Below are 23,381 nucleotides of genomic sequence, written 5' to 3' on the forward strand. Positions count from 1 at the left end.
CATCAAGGGCACTGATGCTGACCTCAGGACATCACGAAATGTACTTCTCATACACCTGGACCTCCCAATGCTGTTTGATTCTTCCTACTATGGTTTTTTTTTTAATGGTACAGTTATGTAAAGATTTGGTAATCTCATAAAAAAACAGCCATTAACTTCGGTGTCTCATGACAACACGACGATGGGAAGTCGTAGCTTTCGTCAGAAACTTTAGGAAGGTTGTAGTCAATATCTGGCTTGAAGCAAGTGGCAGTCCTCGCAACACACACCCTACTGCGGAGCCTGCTTAAATCGCACCCAGGTATTTGCAGATTTTGTCTATAATTGTTGTGTTACTATTTCATATGTGCACGTATTTCAGAACAAAAGTAACCAATTACAAATACTTCATTCAATAATGTAATTGATTGCAGTGATCATTTACTGCCTCACGAAAGTAAGTGAACAGTTAGTAAAATGTAATCGATCATGTTTACGTTACTTTCCTCCAAACCTTTGTTAATACTGCACTAAATAAATATATAATGAACTGGCCTGTTCCTTTCAATGCATGCTCTGCAGCCCTTCACACATTCTTTTCGAACACCTGGTGCACAATATTGTGGTTATTGAACGCCGCGATGCTCATATCCTGGTTCTCTATGAAGCACAGTGCCTCATTGTCATTGGGGCTCCGAGAACGTGTTCTTGTAGGGCCAAAGAAAAAATGACAAAGTCGTCTGTAGACGATTTCCTGCCAATAGGCATCCAATGGGGCCATCGTTGTCAAGCCATAGCCGTACCAGTTCAATTCACCAGCCAACGTTAAGATGAGGATACAAATACTGGGCCCCGGGTTTGCCTGTCAGAACATCCACATCCACAAAGCTGCTGCATGGCACGACCGCCTTGGCGTTCTGCTGTAGTTCCCACCAAACTCTAGTGCTTAAAGCTGCGTTGCCTGCTATCGCTTGTCTCGTTACTGATTACTGAAAAAAGTAATTGAATTATGGTGACTGTTACCAAGCAAAAGAACTAATTGATCAACTACAAAACTAGAATGTAATTGATTAAAAACGAATTATTACATGTCATTCATTATGTACAAGTCTGGCCTGTCCCTTGCCTCTCCTTGCCTCTTTATTTGCAGGAATGTAGCCGATTTCAGACTGTCGCAAAACTTCAGGCAATGCAAAAACCATTTAGCAGATAATACGGCACCTCAGGCTGGAAAAAAAGTGCAGAATTTAGGAGCCACAAATATGAGCGTGATGGGCCCATATTGTAAAATGTTAGGATCCCGGTTTTGTAGACCCCCTGTAAGGGGCTTGGCGCTTCACACTGTTTATACCTTAATCGTGATACCAATAATGGGGGAAGCAGCAGTGTTGCATATGCATTTGTGGAACATCACAGGTGGTGAAGGGGTGGTGACCGAGGTGTGGTGCGGCAGCCTGCTGGACGATAACTTGTGGCATGATGTACAGATCTCTCGTTTTCGCCGAGAGCTGGTTTTCACAGTCGATCGTGTGGTCATCCGTCAGCGACTGAAAGGCGATTCCTTCCAACTGGATTTGAATAAAGAGGCAAGCGTCATTTTTTCCTCTCCTTAAAAGATCTGTCAAACATTGAAAGGATTCACATTCTTATGAAATCCCTGGCTGGATGATGGCCTTGCCTGGACGAGTAGTAAAATCTTGTTAGAAGGGGCAAGCAAGGTGCCAATCAAGGTGTCCTTACCTAAACTTTCAAAGCTTTAGAAGATGCTCTGGCTTGCATGCAGAAGCTTTTGTATAGACGCATGAGGACTAGCTCTAAAACCAGGAATTTCTGTTGGTGTTCTGCTGGGAATGTCTGAGATGTTTAAAATTCAAATAGCGAAGCTACCTAGCATAATATACTTCTGAACAAGCAGTTATATTTCAGCCAGTTAGTGTCCCTTTACTCATTATTTCTACTGTCACTTAAATGTAACAATTAATTTCCCTATGCTTTCTATGGCTTCACTGCATAATTTAGTCATATGTCTGCAGATAAAGAAGAAAGCCCCTTGAATCCCCTTATCCTTCTGCTTTGACGCTCTAGCTTTCAAGGATATCACTTGTGTTAGCATTTACAATCCGTAGTAGTGGGCTGCCACCTGTGGTAGCTGTAAAAGTTTTGTAATGGAGAAGGTTACTTTGCTTGCTGTGCTTTCAAGCTGTTGTCCAAAAACCACTTCAAAAATTTTAGCATCGTCAGGCTCGAGAATCAGGCTCCATAAGAAATTTTTCCTGATGATAGGTCACGAGGAGCCAGAAGTTTGTATTTAAAGATTAACTGGAACATATTTATTAAGGATGATCATGTGCATACGCTAACCTAAAGAGCCAAGAGCAGTCTGCCTTAAATTTTGTTGTCAAGCCAAGGCTATCGTAGAATATGTGAAAACGAAGCTTTCCTAACTTTTTCTTTAGTGAATACCGTGTGACTCTTCGTTTTATGTTGTTCGCAAGATTACTGCATGGCCTAATTGTAACTGTAGATATTACTCAAATATTATTCTTAAAAGTAATGTAAAATGTTGCTTCACACATCAGAAAAACAGGATGACTTTATCAAAACCCAATGCTCACTCACAAAATCTGCACTTGCGGGGAAGCCACAAGACAAATCTTATATTTTGAAAGCAGGGGCAGCCCTTGAACATGGCGTCCGACAGCTCATTGCACTTTGCTGCTGGCAGATGGCAGCACTCTTGCATAAAGTCAGTTGCATAAAGTCAGTCAGTCAGGCAGTTGTTTCCATAAAAGTTCTCCAGCTTTATTTGTTCTTTTTTTTTTTTTTCAGCTTTATATTGGTGGTATGGCAAACTTCAACCAAGAAGGCATCAAAGTGGCTGCCAATTTCTCCGGTTGTTTGGAGAACTTAATGATAAATGACACTAACGTTGCGTACGAAGTGAAGCGGGATCAGGAGAGCTATACATACACCAAGGTCGGCCAAGTGCTGTACAACTGTAGGGTAAGTAGTGACGTTTCTTGTAGTACTAAGAAAGCCTGCTTTGCATGTTTTTAAAAGCCACCCCTCACCAGGTTTGGGAATTAAAAACAGACAAGTGCTGCGCATAGATCACTCTGTGGTCATTGCATCTACAGTGTACCAAGTGGCTGCACGGCGCACAAAAAACTGAAATTCCAAACAAAGCCGTACGGCCTCGCTCTCGAGGAAGTGTCGCTTGCAGCCAGAGTCAAGGTCACATGCACGAACGCCTCTATGTAAATTGCGCTGCCTACAACAACGCAAATTATGGCACCCTAGCTCAGTAAATTATCCAGTACCGAACACGTAACATGTAACACGCAGTGCGGGAATAAAAGCAAGTGACGGAGAAAAAAAATATGAAGGCGAGGCTCTCGATGTAAAAGTTGCACGGTCCCTTGGCTCTGGTATGGGAGAAGGCAGAGAAGAAATTCCACGTGCGGACGCTAGTTGAGGCAGATGGAGTGTGTCTACAGGACAGTGAAGCTCACCTGCTGGCTGCATAAGGAAGGTGACATTTCAATTTCTCCCATCTCGTCTAATAATTAACCTACTCAAAACATTCTTACACTAAAATGCTCCGTAGATGGCACCCTACGACTTCTTCTGTATAAGCAAAATTTGCTGTGGAGCCTGGTGAGAGGCCCTTATCAGGCTCCATTGCAAATTTGTCCATTGCAAAGTTGTCCATTGCAGAGGGCCCCTCACCAGGTCACATAGAATATTGTGGTTATATGGTGGAACTTGAAGTGGTGACATGCATTCTAGGGAGTGTTCTACCGCAAGAATTTTTCAAGTTTGTTCATTAATAGTCGAGATAGAGATATTTCAGTGCCCTGAACCCATGATTTCAGGAGGTGAGCGTCACCGCTAACGTAACGCTCTCTCCACTTGCCCTGTCTAGCCTCAAGCGAAATTCCTTGCCTGCGTTCTCCCATACCGGAGCTTGAGGATCGCGTGACTCATATGTCCAGGCCACACCACCTTTTTATTTCCCCTCCCTTTCTTGCTGTGCAGCGCACTTCCAATGATGGTGTCATGCGTGAGCTGTTATGTTTGTCTTATGCGCTGTGCGCGAGAACACCTGACTAGCGGTATAAGTCAATGCTACACGAGCACTGAGGCAGACACAAGCGGATCAAAGAACATGATCGTGCGCTGGAACACGCTGGAACACATCTCTCTTGCTACGGTATGAAGTAAAACAAAAACACGCAGACATTACGTTTATGTGTTTTACTATTTCTCTAAACCTTAATTCATCTATTAAAGCAGCAGATTACCCAAATAACAGATGTTGCCTCGAATAATTCTTAAAGTCACATGTCAACAGCGGCGTCACAGCACTACCACGTGCCTAGGCACACTTGTGCACATACGTCACCTCTCCGACTGGGAGTGCGGCAACCGCAAGGAGAAGTGCAAACGGCATTTCGGCTCTTTCCGTGGCAAGTAGCAATGTTATACTTGGCAGACAGGATCGTTAGCGCGCATTATATGCACTGAGGTTATCAGCTCAAAATGGCTAAAGCTGGTGAAAGGCCCTTCAAGGGACATTCAATCTGGCTAGAGATGTACCTTAAAATTTGGACGAGTGATCAAAAGGCAGAGAGTTGGTGGTATCTTTCTGTTGTGGCTATGGGTAACATGACGATGAACAGGGGGGTAAATAAAGCCTTCAACACGGCAACAGTTTGGCAAGGAATCTGTGTCGAGCAAACCTGTGACTTCCCTGTAAAGTAGAAACTGAACTGCTAAAAAGCGGTTGAAACTGCTGGACACTTGTGTGAAAAATTCGTAAATTATTGCTATTTTTGCAGTATTTATACATATTTGTGACTCTGCTTTGTTAGAACTTCAATCACTAATGGCATCAAATTGGAAGCCAATTTTTCTATTGATAGATTCTTTGCCGAGCTGTTGTCAAATGAATGTTCATTGTAGTGTCACCCTTAATCACATCTTCTAAATAATACCACACCCTCGCCTTTCCTAATCCACACAAGAAAAGGAAAGCATCAGTGTGCTTTTTTAGCTTAATGACGACCTTATCCTGATCGCAGTCTGTGCTTTTCATCCTGTATTCACGTGTTCATCCTTTTCATCTTGTGTAATTCAAAGCAGTGCTGCAAACACTGCAATTTCTGAGAGTAATTTTTGAATCTTTTGTTTGGTGCCCCTAAGGGTCTGTTATTCTTGAATGAGCAGCAACCTAGAAAAAAAGAAGAGAAACAATGCATTTTTTCGAGCCTCATGATAGCTTTATCATCGTTGCAGTACGAACAAGTCATCCCGGTTACATTTGTCACCTCGGACTCGGTGCTGCGGGTGAATGGCTACATGCAACCAAGCATGAACTGCAGTTTCGATTTCCGAACTTTCAACGAGCGAGGGCTCTTGCTCTACAACAAGTTCTCCATCGAAGGCTATGTCAAGGTAAGCATGACGGTTTTGCCTATGGACGTGTCTGCGCCAACCCTTTGAGGGTTACAAATTTCTGGAAAAGGGTCTCTCCAGAGTCGCATTTTTGTAGTCCAAATTTCAACCCTTGAGAGTGGCTTATTAGAGAAAAAAACAAGGAACAACGTTTTTAGGAATCGTTAAATGTTTGCAGTTTTACTCGTGTTTTGTTGTTGAAAGTGCTGCACCGATTGCGCCATCTTGCTCCAAATCATCGAGCTGCGTTAACCTGCGCCAAAACACTAAAGTCGAATCAAGTTGCCAAATTTAGCAGGATGTGCATATTCAGTGGCAAACACACAGCCACAGGCATGCGTTGGCTAGCACTTAGCCCTGCAATCCAAGCCTAAGCAATCCGTTTCATTGTTGGCGTCTTTGGAGTGTGGTGTACTTGGTGACATAATTGTAACTAGGCCACAAGAAAATCAAAATCGTTTTGTGCTGTACAATCCATTACGAATGTTTTGTAAAAGCGTTACACGTTTGAGTATGTGCGAACCAGCTGAGGATGAGTTGAACTGGCGCTCATTTCGTGGGCAGTCAGGAAGAAAGGCCGTGCTGAATGAATAAGCTTGCACAGTCTGCTCAGCGTGTAGCTAATCAATTTCGTTATACATTCTAGCACTTGATTTCGCGCCCTATTAGTACATCTGCATCGGCTAGTGGGCGAGCGCCGTGCATATGATGTTCTTAAATTGATTTCACACGTGCACCACGTCTGGTTACCGGGATGATAGTGTGGCACACCAACAAAAGACCTGCTTGCTTTCATTAAACTTGGCCACAAATATCCAATGACAAACACAATCGTCACTCAAATGTGCACTCAAGCTACACAACTTTCCGCCCAGCCACACCACATAAAATCGGGCGGTGTAACATGGAATTTGTGTGGTGTAGTATGGAATTTGTGTGGTGTAGAATATCAAGAATTTTTGTCACCGCAGAATGCAAGCCAAGGATCTAAAGGCTTATATTTAGTTAACCGTAGCGGCCAAATTGTGGTCATAATTAAATGTTCGTCGAAATTGCTAGCGTCGCCAAAAAGAGACGCACGCACGTCAGTATCACCAGTTTGCGAGCGCCCACCTGATAACAACAAATCCAAGAAACACACAGACACACACAAAAGCATGATCAATGCGTGGAGCAAAACAAACAGAAAGGTAATGACAGAGTTTAAATGGCACAGGCCCAATGCATATTGACTATACATATACACATCTACACATACAAGGACACATAAACTAAAGAAAAGTAAGTGAAAAGATGGAGCAAAAAATGGGAGAAAGAGTGTGGAATGGACAAAACAGGGAAGACCTGCGACAGCATGTAGGAAGATGTACAGCATGTAGGAACATGTACAAGATACTATAGTGACTCTAATGTCATACAGAGTACACAGTCCCCCTGAATACATTTCTTTAACACTATGACTTGCTTCCAAAGAGTAAGGACATTCCAAATAGGTTTGGATGCACTAACTTGCCTGATATTACCATATTTACTTGCATAATGATCGCACTCATGTAATGATCGCACCCCTGAATTTTGTCGTCAAAATTTGATTTTTTTTTCCTTTCCCATCTAATGATCGCACCTCGAACTTGCCGTAGCGATATGTTGTGTGCCAAGTCTAGTTAATGATGATCGCACTTACCATCTGTCGAATTCTATGCGAACGACTTTTCAAGACATACCAACATACCAAGCAGTCTGCATGCACCAAACATTCTTAAGCAGTTGCCCCATTTTATTCCTTTCATCACTTTCCACACTTCCATGAAAAAAAAAAAAAAGCTACAACCAAACTTTCCTTGGCTTTATTATTTGTAGGCTTTATAATGGTTGTGGTGAACAACAACAAAAAAGGCACCTTTTGATTCTTCTCATCTGCACTCGTGGGCAAACAACAAATCGCGAGCAGCAATGATAGTGGCCACGTCTACACTGATACGTTAGTAGTGTACCCTATTCAAACGCCGACACTTGTAACACAGCTAAGATATTCGCCCACCTTTAGCGGAAACGTGCCATATTAGGATAATAGTCAAGACAAATGCCATAGTTTCCGCAGCATACCCGCCATGTGTTTCTATATCACTGGCAGCTAAACACGCCCATCTGTTTCTGTCCCTTCAAAGTGGACATGGCTACCTTACTGCCGCTAACTTGCCAATATTAAAGATATTATTCATTACTGATATGGAAGAAACTGTTTCAATGCACCTAATGTACTCGCTAGAAGAAAAAAAATCGCCTTCGGCGCTTTCAGCTTGCTCTGCCGGCCGGCATATTTCGTTTGGTATCCCGCACCATTACAGTGGCAGCCGCCCTGTTTCTTGACCTGTTGCCATGCCACAGCAAATGCAGGATAAAAAAAAAATGTTTTCTATTCGCGGGAAATTTAACCAGCATAATGATTGCACCCCTAAATTTGTGGCAATTTCTTTTAGAAGAAGGTGTGATCTATATGCGAGTAGATACGGGATTACAGAAGGTAGCCCCTGTCTTGTGTTAAGAGTGGATAGGAAAGTGTATGGAATCTCTTCTGTGGCTTGTAACTGGTGTATGGGCTCGTGCTTTACTTAAAGGGAACAAGAAAAGACTAATACAATTTAGACTGATAAAGTATTATTTCAAGACCCCATTTTCGTTAGCATTGCGATGAGGGGTCGATTATTTGAAAATAAAATGAACTTCAAAGTTTCATTCTCTTAATTTTTCATAGACGCCCGCTGTGGTGGCACTGTGGATAAGGCGTCCTGCTGCTCAGCACGAAGCCACGTGTTCAATCGCTCGCTGCAGTGACCACATTTCGCTTTCATAGAAATGCGAAAATGCTTAGGTGCTTAGGTTTATGAGCACATTAAATAATCTCCGGCAGCCAAAATTAAACCGTAAGATCGGAGCCCTCAACTATAGTGTCTGCATAGCCCCAGTGTTGCCTTATGATGTTAAGCCCCGTGAATTGATCAATTTCGAATATCATCCGTGTGATGTCGCAGATTTTAAAGTAATTTTGCGTATTTAAGCTGTGAAAGTTCTTGACAGCTGCTAAGCTCAGCCTTTGGCTCTTTCAGAAAACAGCGTAGTCAATCTTTACCGGTAAGAAAATGAACTAGACCCCAGCATACATCAAAATTTCTGAGTTTGTGGAGGCAGGTGCGAGAACTTAAAAGGTGGTGTTGCTACTTGTCTTTAGTTTTTGCAGTTTTCTGGCTTTTAGGCCACCTCTTATGGTAAGAGTTGTGTTTGTGGTGTTATAAAAGGGTAACTTACTGATACAGCTCAAAAAAAAAAAATTCTCTTTATTGTCCCTTTAACTAGCCAAACAGGACCAATTGAATTCTGCAGAACTTTGCAATGTGCCATTGGGTTCGTGAAAGAGGATTGCTGTAGTACACCTGGCTGCGGCACAATGCTGCAGTGGAACTTCATACATACCCCTCGGGGAAAGAGAATGTAGCCATATTTCTCCATGTTTGTCAACACGGGCTTACAAAAGCTCACTGATATTGTTTACTTGCAGCTATTCCTGGAGGCAGGACGCATTCGGGTAGAGCTTCAGGGTAAGAAGACACCTGTGGTTCTCCTCAAGCCATTTGATCGTAAGTGTTGCCGATTTCCCCCTTGCCCTGATACTGGCACGATTCTTAGCAGTTATGTGTCTGTAACCTTTCGCTGTGGCAGCGTCTCAGCAACTACACTGTCAGGGCAGTTTACATGGAGACAACTTTTTCATGCACGAGACAAAGCCAAAGCAACCAGCAGAAAACTGTTTGTAAGTTCCACTGATTCCACTCCCTCTGCTGCTCCACTCAACAGCAGGGGGAGTGTGTAGGAGGATTTAAGAGGTAGAGAGAGAAAGAAAGAAAGAAAGAAAGAAGAAAAGGCAGGAAGGTTAACCAAGGTCGTGTACGGTAGGCTGCCCTACGCGTGGGGTACTTATTACAGTGGAAAAACACTTGTGATGCAGTCACTGAGTTTCCCGTGGCACAGCTCACACCTGCATCGTTTTCTCTAAGAGTGTTTATCTCTTAAGTTCTCTACGAGTGTTATCTGGCTGATGTCATTAAGGAGTTGGTCACCGATTTTTCATTGATACCTTTACATGGCAACTCACTATGATCACACTTGCGAAGCAGCAGCACTGTTGTACAACCCTGAACTTGTGCATATTCACCAAGGGGCTCGCACCCAATCTCTGTTCCACAGACCTCCTAAATGACGGCCGGTGGCATCGCCTGATACTGGCCTTGCAGACCAACCGCATTGAGCTGCACTTGGATGGAGTGCCCAGCATCACCACACGTCTCTTCTCCCTAGAGACGGGCAGCGAGTACCTAGTTGGAGGTATGACTCTGCAGCTAGTCTCGAGCTCTTTCTAATGCTTTTTGTACTCTAAGTACACTACCATTCGTCGCTTTAGCTCTTTGTAATTCTGGCACAATGTTTTCTAAGTGAATACACTTGAACACTTCTTCAATGAAAACCTTTACTATGAAGTAACATGTGTGACAAAAGGGACAACATGGCTTGGCCAGCTATATAGCTGATGCATACAGTAGTGAAACGTGTACTTGTTTATCTTTTTCTGGTGCCCGCTTTTCACTGGCTAACAAATCCTAAACCTTATCGCTCTGCGCAAGACGCACCTGCATGTATCAGAAAATTCTCAATTCTTGTAGCCAATTATATCTGTTGTCACCCAACCTTTTGTAATCAGATTGCATGCGCGACGTGTATAGTGTTGTACATTCTAGAACTTGCGCATGCACCAGCAATTATGCTGGAACATTCAGTTAGTCGAGTATAAATAGCCGACATATCTGACCCGCAGATCAGATTTCGACGATCGATGAGTGTGCCGAGTGGTTCTTGTTTTGCTGTGCACAGCTTCGTCCAATAAACAGTTAGTTTTGTGACTCGCATTGTGCCACTGTGGTTGTTTACCGTCACAATAATCTAACAGCAATGAACAAGAAGATATGATATTGTTGGCTCCTGTAGAAAATTCATATTTGTAAGCTATTAGATGCTGTTGCTTTTTCAGTAATGTCAAACATGGTGTGTGCACTGCTGCAGCCAAAGGGAGAGAGATGGTTAACTTCTTGTTTATCGACAGTGTCGTAAAACTTTGCTCTTCTCCTTTGTTCTGTTGTGACCTGCAATAGCAGGCCAAGCCTATCACTTGGCTAATCTCTTCATTTATCATTCAAATTTCTCTCTCACCAGTGCGCATGTGTTTTCACATACTAGTTTATATATGTAGTTTCTTTGTGATACATTCTTGTAATACGCAAGTTGTGTGCATGGTGAATGGGCCAGGTAGTCTAAATAACATTACATGCCAGCGAGTGTTCAAAAAGCCCTAGGCTAGCTGCCTAGCATAATGCAGCACCAACTTTCTGAGCAGTTTAGCTCAGTGGACCCAAAATGCAAAGTATCTTATCTTTTTGTTCACTACTGTATATCGGGAGTGCCACTATTACAAAGAAATTTACAATAAATTTGCCTGTTTAACAAAAGAACTTACATGTTTCAGGTTACATTTTGGTAGTCTAGGATGGAGTTATGCCAATACACCTTTAGTGACTCCTTGTTGTAGCTTTGCATTGGTAGCATGCAAGTCCAGTCAGTGCCCGAGCAACAGGCTAAAGACATCTCCGCACTTTTGCCTTAAAGCTAGCATAAACCGAAAGACAAGTATACTAGCTTCTGTAAGCGGTGCCCATCGTGAATTCTTTGTTTTATTATTATTAAAGTTGCCAGCTCAGTATAGTCAGAACAAAGACTGATTTGTTTTAGCACGCCTATTTTGCCCTATTCAATACCCTAAGGGACGCAGTCATTACAATAAAGTGACCTGTCCAACCAAGGATATTCCAAGTACCGCTCACTTCGTTATAACAACCTTTGGCTATGGTTACTTTCACGCCAGAAAAGTGCAAATAGGAAGAAACAAAGTAGACCCGTGTAGCGCTTTTCTGTCTATTCTGCTTCTTGATTGTCAGCCTCGAAGTCTAGCGCAGGAGTACTTAATGGCTTCGACAAGAGATCAGTACTTAGGCACTGAGGGGACTATTCTGCCTATGTGTGCAGGCGGTGTGTACGGGATGCAGGGCTTCATCGGCTGCATGCGCTACGTGTACATTGAGGGGCGCTACATCAACGTGCTCACCGTTCCACCCAACCAGGTGGACGGGCAGCTACTGCGCGATGCCTGCCAGATGGTGGACCGGTATGCCTCTCTCTCCTTTACATAGAATGCGTTCTGCAATGGGAGGTAGAAGGTAGTTTGAGGGAATTCTAGTGTACTCTTGGTTGTGCAGAATTTGGGGAAACCAGAATGTGTAGTTTAATTCATAAAATCTTGTTTACTTGACATCAGCTGTAGTATGAGAACTTCAGTGTGTACTATTGCCACACTAGAGTGGAAGAGAGAACTGAAGATAATTGAGGAGCCATTCCACTATGTGAAGGTGGATGACCAGCGAAGCTGTAACACATCACACAGGGTTAGACAAGGATACAGGTATTTATTTTCATCATTTTGGTAATGGTACCGATGATGGCTTTGTGATTACTGTGATATACGCTGACTGGTTCAGTTACAACCTTGGGAAGGATCTTGGGCCAAAGTTAAATCTATACACGACCATAGTCAAGTAGTTCAGTGGCTTGGATTGGTTTGGCACTTCAAAGCAAACTCTTTTAGCATAAACTGAGTGAACTGTTTCTTGTCTGGTTTTGAAATGTCCACATTGAAGTCTCCAATGATGATTACAGAGGTAGTGTCATCACAGCTTACCCATGCAAAGTGCATGGGCATGAAGTTTGTGGGGGTTTCACTCTACGTGCGGCTAGGGCTGAAGGCGAGCTCCGGATCTAGCCCCACGCAGTCGCTTTGCGGAACTCCCAATCCGTAGCGCGAGAATCGCGGCTACGTCGGGTTCGAACGAATAAGGCAACCAGCGGCGTCAACTGTAATAACGTTTATTGCTACCAGCAATAAAGAACACTAGCAGAGGGACGTCCTCTCTGTAATAGTACTAAATAGGCTGGCCTCATTGCCCGGGATAGTCAGGCAATGAGGTCACTCACGGGTTGCGGCAGGTACTCCAGTCCGGCAGGTTAGGTGTCCGGCATCAGAGAGAGAGGGTCTCCCCCGGTCGCGCTGTTTTGTACCTTTTTACGTGGGCGAGGGGAATGTCCTCCTCACCCGTCAGCTACCTTCCTGCGAGTCAGGGAGGAAGGGTGCGTGCACGTCGCGAGGGCGAGGGAGAATTGGCAGAGGGCGTAGTGCGCCTCTCCCGTGTCTATGCCGGCTCTCGACGCGACGACGTGGGGGAAGATGGGCACGTGTGCTCCCCACAAGTTCTTGATATCACACTTGGGTGTGTCTGGAGGTATATACACAGTGGATATCACAATTCCATCTTCCCACAGTCGGCGACATTGTCCTCTTCAAGTAAAGTGTATATAGTTGTACATACATTTTGTCCTTTGTGTGTATGGCAATGCCTTCTGCTCGTGAGTCCATGTGCTGTTCACAAATTATTCCAGTATATCTATCAATTTAAAAAAATGCATCTTGATTTATTTCATTTATTATTATTTATTATTATCAGGGTTGGAGTGCTTGAAGCCTGCTTCACCTCCACCGCAGGTCGGCCCGGTATTGTACTACCTCCGGGATTGGCCCATATGTGTTCCCACAGACAAAACAAATGCACTGGGTGGTAGAGGTACAGTAAAGGCTGGTTAATTCACAACATGTTAATTCTAAATTTCAAATAATTCGAAGTAGCCACCGCAGTCCGCCCAGCAATGTATTGAAAGCAATATGTAACATCCTGCTAAATCCGCACCATCACTGATAATTCGAACACCGCGCCATCGTGGATGGGGAGAGTGCTAGTGCGCGGGAGCAAGTTTATGACACTGGTATCGCCACGCTGGCCGCACTGCTTTGCTTTTTCCATCTGCAGCCCTTTGTTTAGGCCTGACTGGAGAGAGACGCATTTGTGCCTGGCCAAGCATGGCCAATGCCTCTGTTGCGGGTCGCTTCTCTTCCGTGAGGTTCCGTACAAAGCTCAAGGCTGATAAAATTGTCGCCATGTGCCATATGCCGTCTGTGCGAGCGAAAGCGTGTGAGAAAGGCAGAACGTATGTGCGCATGGCATGGGGGTGAGGCAGAGGGAGCGAGGGAGGTTGGGGGATGTTCTTCTCCGGCAGCTGCTGGTTATGGTGCGGCCATGCGGGCATCGTATCTTGAAAGCGATCTGCGACGTGGCCAAAGGGCATGGGCCTCATTTTCAAAGCGATCTGTAATGTTTACAGAGTGTGCATAGTGACGGTAGCTTCATATGCGATGTGCTTTCTACATTTTGTTCGCGTTGAAGCGAGAGCTGTAAGAAGGTCAATTTGCTCACTGCTACTGCCGCGATTCCTCATCCAGTAAGTTTCAGCGAGTTTCCATGGTCATCGAGTGAGATGTGTTCATGTTTACCTGTGTGCGCGTGAAACCGTTCTTGTTAATTTAGTTAGTAAGTGAATGTTTACAAGTTTATACGGCTGATAGAACTACTATCCTTACTTCGTATAGCTATTTACTAATTTGCTATCGCAATCGATGCTTCGCTTTTAGGGCGAAACTGTGACTATTTTTTTGTTTTCTTCATGTCAGTTGACGCAACGAATATGCGGATGGAGCAAGAGCCATCTCAACGTCCGGTCACGTTGGCTGCGTTAGTGCTTCGAAGTATAGACGTTCACGCCAACCTGATGTAGCGTGTGCGTGCGTGTGCTCACGCCATGTCGGACTGCATATACGCGCCTTAACTGAGCAATTTCTTTCTCTGGCTTTCATTAGTTCGAATGTTGTATAGTTCGAATTTTTGTAGCATTCCCGCGGGATTCGAATTAACAAGCTTTTACTGTATACAGTTTCACTGTAGAAAGATGGTGAAAGTCTTCCGTAAAAGCTCAGGATTCATCCCCATAACGGCAGTTTGTTGATAACCGAGGGACATGAACAAGCACCTAGTGTTACTTATGACGCATTCGATTGGTTGTTGCGAAGCAATCCTTTGAAGCTTCAGAGGTCGCTTGACAAGACAACTAAGCTTTATCGTGGCAGTAAGCATGCTCTTACACTGTTAACAAGGTCAGAATAATTCTACTAAAGCTGTCTGTGTGATACAGCTTCGTTATTGCTTTACACCACTGTTGGAGTGCTCTGACAGCACTCTGAAACAACCAGTTGAATATGTCATTAGCTTAAAGGGTCCCTGAACCACTTTCTATAGGCGTGGAGAAAGGAATTTGAAGTGAAAATAGGCTATTTCAGAAATACTTTGCCACAAGAAGTACTTCAATGCGTTCAGCAGAAGCGGAGTTATTTGCAATCAAATACGACCTCTGCTGTGCTCCTGTTCCCTCTTCAATGACTTGCACTGCGAAGGCTACGGCACAGTGGAGCATGCCCACAACGCTCCGCCTTCTAAATGTCACCGTGGCAAGCAGTTCAAATTTCATTTTGGATGCTAATGTAGATGCCACTACTTCTGCCTTTAGTGCATACGACGCACTAAACTTAAGCCAAGTGCGGTTATCCTTAGCGAGCTGCAGTGCCCTTAGCCAGTGGATTCGTGGCAGTACCTCGGGGTGACCACAGTATCTACACCATGTAGCCATCCACAGCTTGATGTCAGCTATCGGCCAATAGCAGCCGTCTAAAGGAATGATGAAATAGTGCGTCCGATGGCGAAATAATGCGTCTAGAAGAGAGTGAGGACAGGGCCTTCTGTCTGAGAGAAAGGTGACTTCACGATCCACTTACAGGCTCCATGCACCACGTACGACATCAAAACTTTGCTGAGATGTCCATAGCAGCGTATGCTACCTGCGAACTGTATTATTTCACCAAGCCCGAGGTGTGGTTTAGGGCCCCTTTAAGAGGAGTAAGCAGGCTTTGTGTGTTTCTGAAGAACACACATCACTTATGAAAGGGGCATGGCCGCACAGGCTTATGCATGGGGCTGCATTAGTATTCAAGCTGTGATAAAGTTTACACATGTGAGAGGAGCCTGCTGCTTAGATTGGTGACGTCATTACAGGACTCCTAACCAGTTTTGAACAGTGCAGACAGACAAGCACGCCACATAAATTATGCGGTGGCGATAGCATGTGAAGTATCGAACAGCTGCATGGCACGAAAACAGCAGAAATTTTAAAAGAGATGCCCGCGTGCCTTTCCTCTTGAGGGAGCCCCAATTCCAGACAGAGGGTCGAGGTCACAAACAGCAGTGCCTCTACATAAGATGCGCTGTTTGCAACAACACCAGTTATGGCACGCAACTGGTAAGTCACCCAATGTAGGACACACAATGCTGCCACTGAAGGTGGTCCACACAGCGAAAAGAGGAACAGAAGAAAAAAATTAAGACGCAAGGCTTATTATATTAGGTACATAAATGTCTTGACTCCAGTATGCGAGAAGACAAGGACGAAATGCTGCCGCTTGCGAATGCTGGTCGAGGCAGATGGAGTGAGTGTCTGCATTGGCAGGGAAGCTTGCCTCCTTGCTTCATGGCAGCCAGGAGGCAAGCTATTAAATGGAGGCATGTTTATAAATGGGTTGGTAACTGGAAGTGGTTCCTGAGCTACATTCCCCCATGATTCCCACACAAAAACTATGCTATAGTACATCAATACTTCCTTGCCTCCCTTACTCTCCTCTATATTTTTTCAATTACAGTCTCTTTTTGATTGCATTATGTGAGCCCAGAAACTATAAAAAAAAAGGTTTATGAGGTTTTACGTGCCAAAACCACGATCTGATTGAGGCACGGCGTTGTGGAGGACTCCGTAAATTTGGACCACCTAGGGTTCTTTAATGTGCACCTAAATCTAAGTACATGGGTGTTTTCACATTTTGCCTCCATTGTAATGTGGCCGCCGTAGCCAGGATACAGCCCAGAAACTAATCTTTGAGCTAAAACCTCATAAAAAGGTTAAGAGAGTGACACTGAATCAGCGTAATTTTTTTGTCGATAAGCACGTCAGTTGTTGAATTTGTGCCAATGGTTGTTTTTCTGGCTTTGATCAAATGCTAAATTTCTAAATAAAAACTTTAATTTTGAAGTTCCCAATGTGTCACTTTCTTTTCCTTCTCCTTTTCTTGTCTGTACATTTTTCGATGTTCTAGAAAAGATCAGTTAGCCATGTTCCAAACCTGTGCCCACCCTTCCGTTCTGTTTGCTGCACTGTTCCCCCTTGTCTCAGATATGCAACTGATCCGACCATGTTCCTTAATTATACGGTTTCCTGTGGACTGCCAGTGCCAGTGGAGGGAATGCTGCTACAATTGCTCTAATCTGCTACATTCCACTAAAGCTGCTACAATAATGCTACAAATAGGAAATTGCTCCAAAGCTGCTGGACAATGAACCACGCCACGCAATCTTGGAGACCACAGGAAATAGGAGTTGGGGTGAATGCCAGGTGGCGGTCACTATTGCCTTATGCAAAGAGTGCCATTGCATCTTCTGCCATTCATAAAGCTAAATGTGCTAAAGGGTAACATCATGGCGGCTTGGGCTAGTCGGTACATACGCTGCAGGAAAATAGTGCGAAAAGATGACGGGGAACACACGCCAGCGCTGACTGACGACTGAATTCTGACGACTGTATTCTGGGGAAACTTAATTGGTGTCTCATTCTTGTTGTCATGCGCTGTCATGCGCTGCATTTACTGACTCACTTAATCATTCATGTTCATTTATTTGCATTTCGGAAACGTGGTTTGATAATGCCGATAGCAATTTATACGGTTTTCGTCCATACCAAGCAGAATACTGCCATCATATTTCGGATCGATATGGTAGTTCCGCTATATTTGTTTCACCTCATATTAAATATAAGCGTAGGCTTGATCTTTTTCTTAATGTAAATCACTGTGGTATGGATTGAAACTGACTTACAGCTGAGTTCTCATAATTGTAACAGTTTTATTCTTGGTTGTGTATACCGCTCCCTTTCTTCATCTATTCCTGATTTTCTGGGTGAATTCTCCATAGTTTTGAAAAAAACTTCTCTTGAAGATAAGCAAGTCCTAATTGTCGGTTATATTAACATCAACTACTCTACGTCGACAACAGAAGTGTAACAGCTCATACAGACTGCCTTGCTGGTTTCGGACTGGAATAATTAATTATCTCTCCTACTAAGTGTTCTACTCATGGTATCAACACGCTTCTTGACCATGCTATAACTAACATCGCGCCAACTCCAAATTCTGGTGTCATAGATACTCAGATCACAGACCATTTCCCAATATTCGTCTCCTTTCAGGCCGAAATACCTCAGTCCAAGCTTTGCTACTTTTCCTCCAATTTTGACCAAGGTACTTTTGTTAACACTATAACAAATACTGATTGATCTGTAATTAACTCCCTGCACGATCCTGATCAAGCTCTTGAAAATTTTGTTTCCATCTTTCTACAAGCCGTTTGCGCTAACACCACTACCGTCAGATGCAAGAAACATTTTAAGTTTCCCGGTAACCCTTGGGTAATGAGAAGTTTACTGACTAATATGAGAAAAAAAGAAAAGCTATACAAAAAGACTAAAAAGAAACCTTTTAATGTACGCTTAGCGGCACGCTATAAAAATTAATGTAACATTCTGAATAACTTGCTAAAGAAGTCTAAACGACAGTATTATGAAAATGAATTCGCAAAACACAAGAACAATCCCAAAAAACAATGGAAACGTTTTAATGCGTTTGTGAAGTTACCTAAGTCCAGTAATACTGCTGATAAAATAAACTACAACAATAAAACTCATACTGATTCTTCTAGCATAGCAAATAGTTTCAGTGACTACTTCTATAATATATACAGCAGTCGTCATATGACTACTACTTATCCCATTTATCACTGCAATCCTTCTTTTTTTCTCTTTCCCATAACTGCAGATGAGGTATGTTTCATGGTATTAGCTCTAAAGAATACTAGCCCTGGTTTAGATATTTTTGTATTTCATCTAAAACTTGTTGCACCGCTTATTTCTGATACACTTTGTATAATAATTAATAATATTTTTAAATGTGGTATTTTTCCGTCTTCGCTTAAAAGAGCTAAGATTATTCCTGTACATAAGAAAGGTGATAAAAACGGAGGGAGTTTAACTATCATCCTATTTCTATTCTATTGTCAGTTAGTAAAGTTGTTGAGAAGTTATTTTGTAAGTGCCTAAATAATTACTTTAAAAATTTAATTTGTTGCAATCTTCTCAAATTTGGTTTTCGCGCTGGCAGTTCGACTAACTTAGCTTTAATATCCCTAACCGACTACATTCGTCACTCGATTGATATGGGTAACTTCGTTGGTTCGGTATTCTTGGACTTCATTAAAGCTTTTGATACAATTAATCAAAACATACTTTTTACTTAGCTAGGAGCCCTGGGAATTACCAGTCCAGTACTAAAACTCCTAAAAAGTTACCTACATGATAGAGAAAAAACAGTGGGTTCTTTGTATTTTTTGTCTTTTTTTTTTTTTTTTTTTGAAGGGGTTATTCTGGTACTAAAGTTATTAACCAAGGTGCACCACCAGGCTCTGTACTAGGTTCCTTACTATTCTCTATTTATATTAATGATTTACCCATGTGGTCTTAAATCGGCACATTGTGTACTATACACAGACGATACTACTATCTCATTGCGTGACAATTCTTTAACAACCTTAATCCTTAAACTAAACAATCAGCTTGACCATGTTGTTGCTTGGTGTTCGTCCAATCATTTAATTATCAATCCTTCAAAAACTCAGTTCATGATTTTCTGTTCTAGCCAAAGAATACTACCTGGCTTGCCTGAGATAACTCTAGATGGTCATCACATTCCCGTCTCTGACTGTGTATCATTTTTGGGCCTCAAATTAGATTCTAACCTTAAGTTTTCTCAACACATTGCCTTCATTAAGCAAAAGTTTACCTTTGGTATTAGAACATTAATCAAATCAAGATCATATTTCCCTAGAGATGCATGATTAGCATTATACTTTGCCTTCATTCACAGTCACATTAATTATGGCATTGTTTCCTGGGGAAACACGTATCGCTGTCATATCTCGTCTATTCAGCACTTACAAAACCAAGCTGTACGCATTATCACTAACAGTGGGTTTTTCACGAGTGCTACTCTACTACTACGTGAAAATAACATCCTTGTTGTAACGAACTTGTTCAGCTATCATCTAATAATTATGTGTTATAAATTACTTACTAAACAGCTCTCATACCAATTCAATGATTCCAGGCACCTCATCAATAACAATAATGCCAAGTTCACATGTGACTTAAATTTTCTACTACCTATGGTTCATTCCAACTATGGAAAAATGACATCATCATTCGCTGCTATGAAACTGTGGAATGGTTTACCTGTCAGCTCTAAATCTTCATCCTTTCATACATTTAGTCATGCCCTTAAGCTGTTTTATATGTGTAACTAAGGTTACGTCATTCATTACACTACATTTGCCATTTGTATGTATTGACAGATTTCTTTTTATGCACTATAGGCTTGTATACATACAATTTGTTTTCGTTGATATTACTTTTCTATGTTGTATTTTCGCGACTGTGTTTGTTTCTTTTAGTTAGCTTGCTCTTGTTTAATACATCTCTACATTGTTATTATTAACTGAGGGTCCCGTTGCAGTCTTTGACTTTGGGACCCTCGTCTGTTTATTGTATCTTACCAATTCATTGTATTTAAAGAATAATAAACTGAAACTGAAAATATTCACCAAGATTATCTCCAATAGAATAAGGGCATCACTGGACTTTAGTCAACCAAGGGATCAGGCAGGTTTCGGGAAGGGATACCTTACAATGGATCACATCCATGTCATCAATCAGGTAATCGAGAAATCCGCAGAGTACAATCAGCCTCTCTATATGGCTTTCATAGATTACGAAAAGGCATTTGATTCAGTAGAGATACCAGCAGCCAGAGGCATTACGTAATCCAAGGAGTACAGAGGGGACCCTGCGGTTCACCCACTGCCGCATCCTCGGCAACTGCCTCGTCGTCTGGGCCGACGCAATTTTTTCCCGGTGAACTTGTGTTTATACCATCATTGTGCTACTATCACTTATCGCGTCATTAATGGGCGGAGTAGTGAAATGTGTAGAGCAACTCTGCAGCTTTGATCGCGCCCTGCTTATTAGTTGCTGCCAGCTATAACGACGTTTTCTTCTCGGTGCTCCAGCATGTGCTGTAAATAGAGCTTATTCAATCTTATGAGAGCGTTATGTGCAAAGATTGCATTTCCTGTGCAAACGGCTCTGTTATTCGCACCAAGGTTGCCCTTGGGTACACGTATTCTCCCAAGAACCTGACATTTCAGCTATATTCATAGGTTGTGAATAGTCGAGGATGAAGTTCTGTTGAGCCTAATAGTGCGTGCTCTACCAATTATGCATTTTTGGCGTGTCCCCCATTCGTAATTTGTACTTGCAATGTGGCCTTGGTGGAAGAGGATTGGCTCAATTGACGATGTGTACTTCACACATTGGACACGGCAGCTGTGTCATGGTGCATTCAGCAAACTGAAACTTACCTCCTTGCTCGTTATTAGTTGCTTTGCTGTGTCATATTTATCTCCGTGTGCTCGTAACACACTGAATTTGTAGCTCTGCCATTTCACTAGCTAAATATCTCTAGGAGGAAAATAAAATTGCTCAAACGGCCATTCTGAATACCACGTCACTGTGATGTGAGTTTTGTGTACCTTTGTGTGGCTCGCTTTACTGCTGGGGGCGTGCTGTATTTTCTTTTTTGAGTGTGCTGGTTAACTCAGTGTGGCTGTGAAGTGGTTGTAATTTGTTCGTAAGTGGTCGTGCACGTGGATTATCTTCCTCGAGGATATTAGCAATGATGTGCACTGGTACTCTGGAACCATTTTTGACACACAGGAATAATGTCCAGCTGATAATCATTCAGAATCATCATTGTTGGCTGCTGCAAAATGGGCTTCAAATTGTCAATTTTTCTGCTACAATATCTGCTACAAAACACTCTCGGTCATCACCACCTCTGTGGTATGCGATGTTTGCTTCAAAACAACAGCTTTCTGCACAAAAGCTCACATCTGTGCACTGTTTGTTTTTGCAGCTGCCATCCCAACCCATGTGAGCATGGTGGTTTCTGCAAGCAGGACTCTATCGAGTTTGTCTGCAATTGCACAGACACCGGTTATTCCGGAGCTGTATGCCATGTCTGTGAGTATTCTTTTTTAGCAATGAAATTTGATGTCAATTTTCTACAAATTTGTACTTATACCTGGATTTTTGTTTCTCATTTGAATCAGCTGTGGCGTTAGATCTTTCCTTACCATGCCCAGACAACATAGGTAATATATGTCCCATACACACTGTGTGAAAATATAAATCTACCGGCAGTAAACTTTTGTTTCCTGAATAGTCTGTTTTTCTTTTCGAGCAACGGCAAACTTTTACGGCAGTACAAAAAGCGTTGGTTGTATCATTTGTTCACAAAGATGGCCGATGCTTTGGTTGCCGAACCTTCGCATGGATGACGTAATTCTCGCTATTCTATTGCATCCTCATGTGATTGCTTGGCTGCATCTAGCAGCAGTGACTGAGGATGAATAGAGTTCATCAGATTTTAGTTCGGACCACAGAGGAGACCCTCAGAACCATTAGGCAGTTTCCACTTGGCAGAAAACATTTTTTTGTAACTCATGTTCCTTATGACCTAGAATGTCGAAACCTTCACTGTTATAGGTACTTGACGTAAAAACTTTGTGTATATTTCAGATTTCCTTCTTTGTTCCTTCTTTTTATGTTATCAATGCAACAATGCAGATGTTTTATCCATTTCTCAAAAAGTTTTATCTTTCACAAATATTACATATTGCACCTTAACATCTGTTTTTAAAAAGAAGTTGAAATTCAAATCTTTAGATAGTGCAGTTAATTAGCTTTCAATATATATATAGCATGACATTGTAACCATGATAACGTTAACAATAAAAATCTTTACTAACACATCCAAAAGTGGCCAATTTCTTTCATGTAAGGAAAGAGTTAAGCATGTCTGTGTGTTACCATTACCTGCTTCACGTAATTGAATATGTAAGGTTCTGCTTCTGCATTACAATTTGGTTGTCTTTCCTACATGGATTTTGTAAGGTAATTCAGTGTTTTATTTATTTATTTATTTTTTTATAATCATACTGGAAATTCATACCCTGTATCTTTTAAGATTTCTTTTGCCTACATTTTGATCCATAAAGTAAAGTGTTGTTATAGGTGACATAATGTTTGTGTAGATTATTTCCTTCAGCTACACACACATATTCTATTCAGTAGATAAACGGTAGAGGTATATATTGCAGATTCTCTCTGCTTTTTTTTTCCAACCAAAAACATACCAAAAAACCAAAATGGCCTGTTTAATGGGTCTTTTTTATGGGTGTGAGAATATTTGAAAATTTCAAATATCGAATATTATGTTTTTAATATTCATATTAAATTCTAAAACTAGATATTCGAAAATTTTCAAACATTCTATTGGATATGTACATTCAAAACAAATCAAATATATTGCTGGCTGTACGGGAGCAAACATGGTTCTTAGCATTTATTTCTATCTAATCTAAAAAAGTGTGTTTGATTTCGTGCTGAATTTTGCGACAATTTCATGCTGCTGGCGCGCCTGTAAAACATGCTTGGCCACTGGATTGCTAAGTCCTGCAGGAAAGCCAGCCTCTTGCTAGCCAGAGGCATGGGTTTGCGAAGACCGAGGGGACACGCTTTTACAGATTCCACTCCCAATCCTGCTGGACAGCAAATGCGATTAGTGACGGCCGGCACAGGGT

At 42.3% G+C, this 23,381-nt stretch overlaps 1 protein-coding gene across 1 annotated transcript in view; it reads left to right on the forward strand.

Moving 5' to 3' along the window:
- The window catches only part of Nrx-IV (neurexin-4), a 78,338-nt gene that overhangs the window by 10,312 nt on the left and 44,645 nt on the right, over nt 1-23,381 (forward strand). The window contains exons 6-12 of the mRNA XM_050178181.3: nt 1,396-1,565; nt 2,809-2,982; nt 5,278-5,436; nt 8,993-9,071; nt 9,679-9,816; nt 11,566-11,704; nt 21,653-21,759. Coding sequence (XP_050034138.2) covers nt 1,396-1,565; nt 2,809-2,982; nt 5,278-5,436; nt 8,993-9,071; nt 9,679-9,816; nt 11,566-11,704; nt 21,653-21,759 — 966 coding nt within the window. The remainder of the gene's footprint in view (nt 1-1,395; nt 1,566-2,808; nt 2,983-5,277; nt 5,437-8,992; nt 9,072-9,678; nt 9,817-11,565; nt 11,705-21,652; nt 21,760-23,381) is intronic.

This window comes from Dermacentor andersoni, chromosome 5 (assembly GCF_023375885.2).
Source record: "Dermacentor andersoni chromosome 5, qqDerAnde1_hic_scaffold, whole genome shotgun sequence".
Lineage (NCBI taxonomy): Eukaryota > Metazoa > Arthropoda > Arachnida > Ixodida > Ixodidae > Dermacentor > Dermacentor andersoni.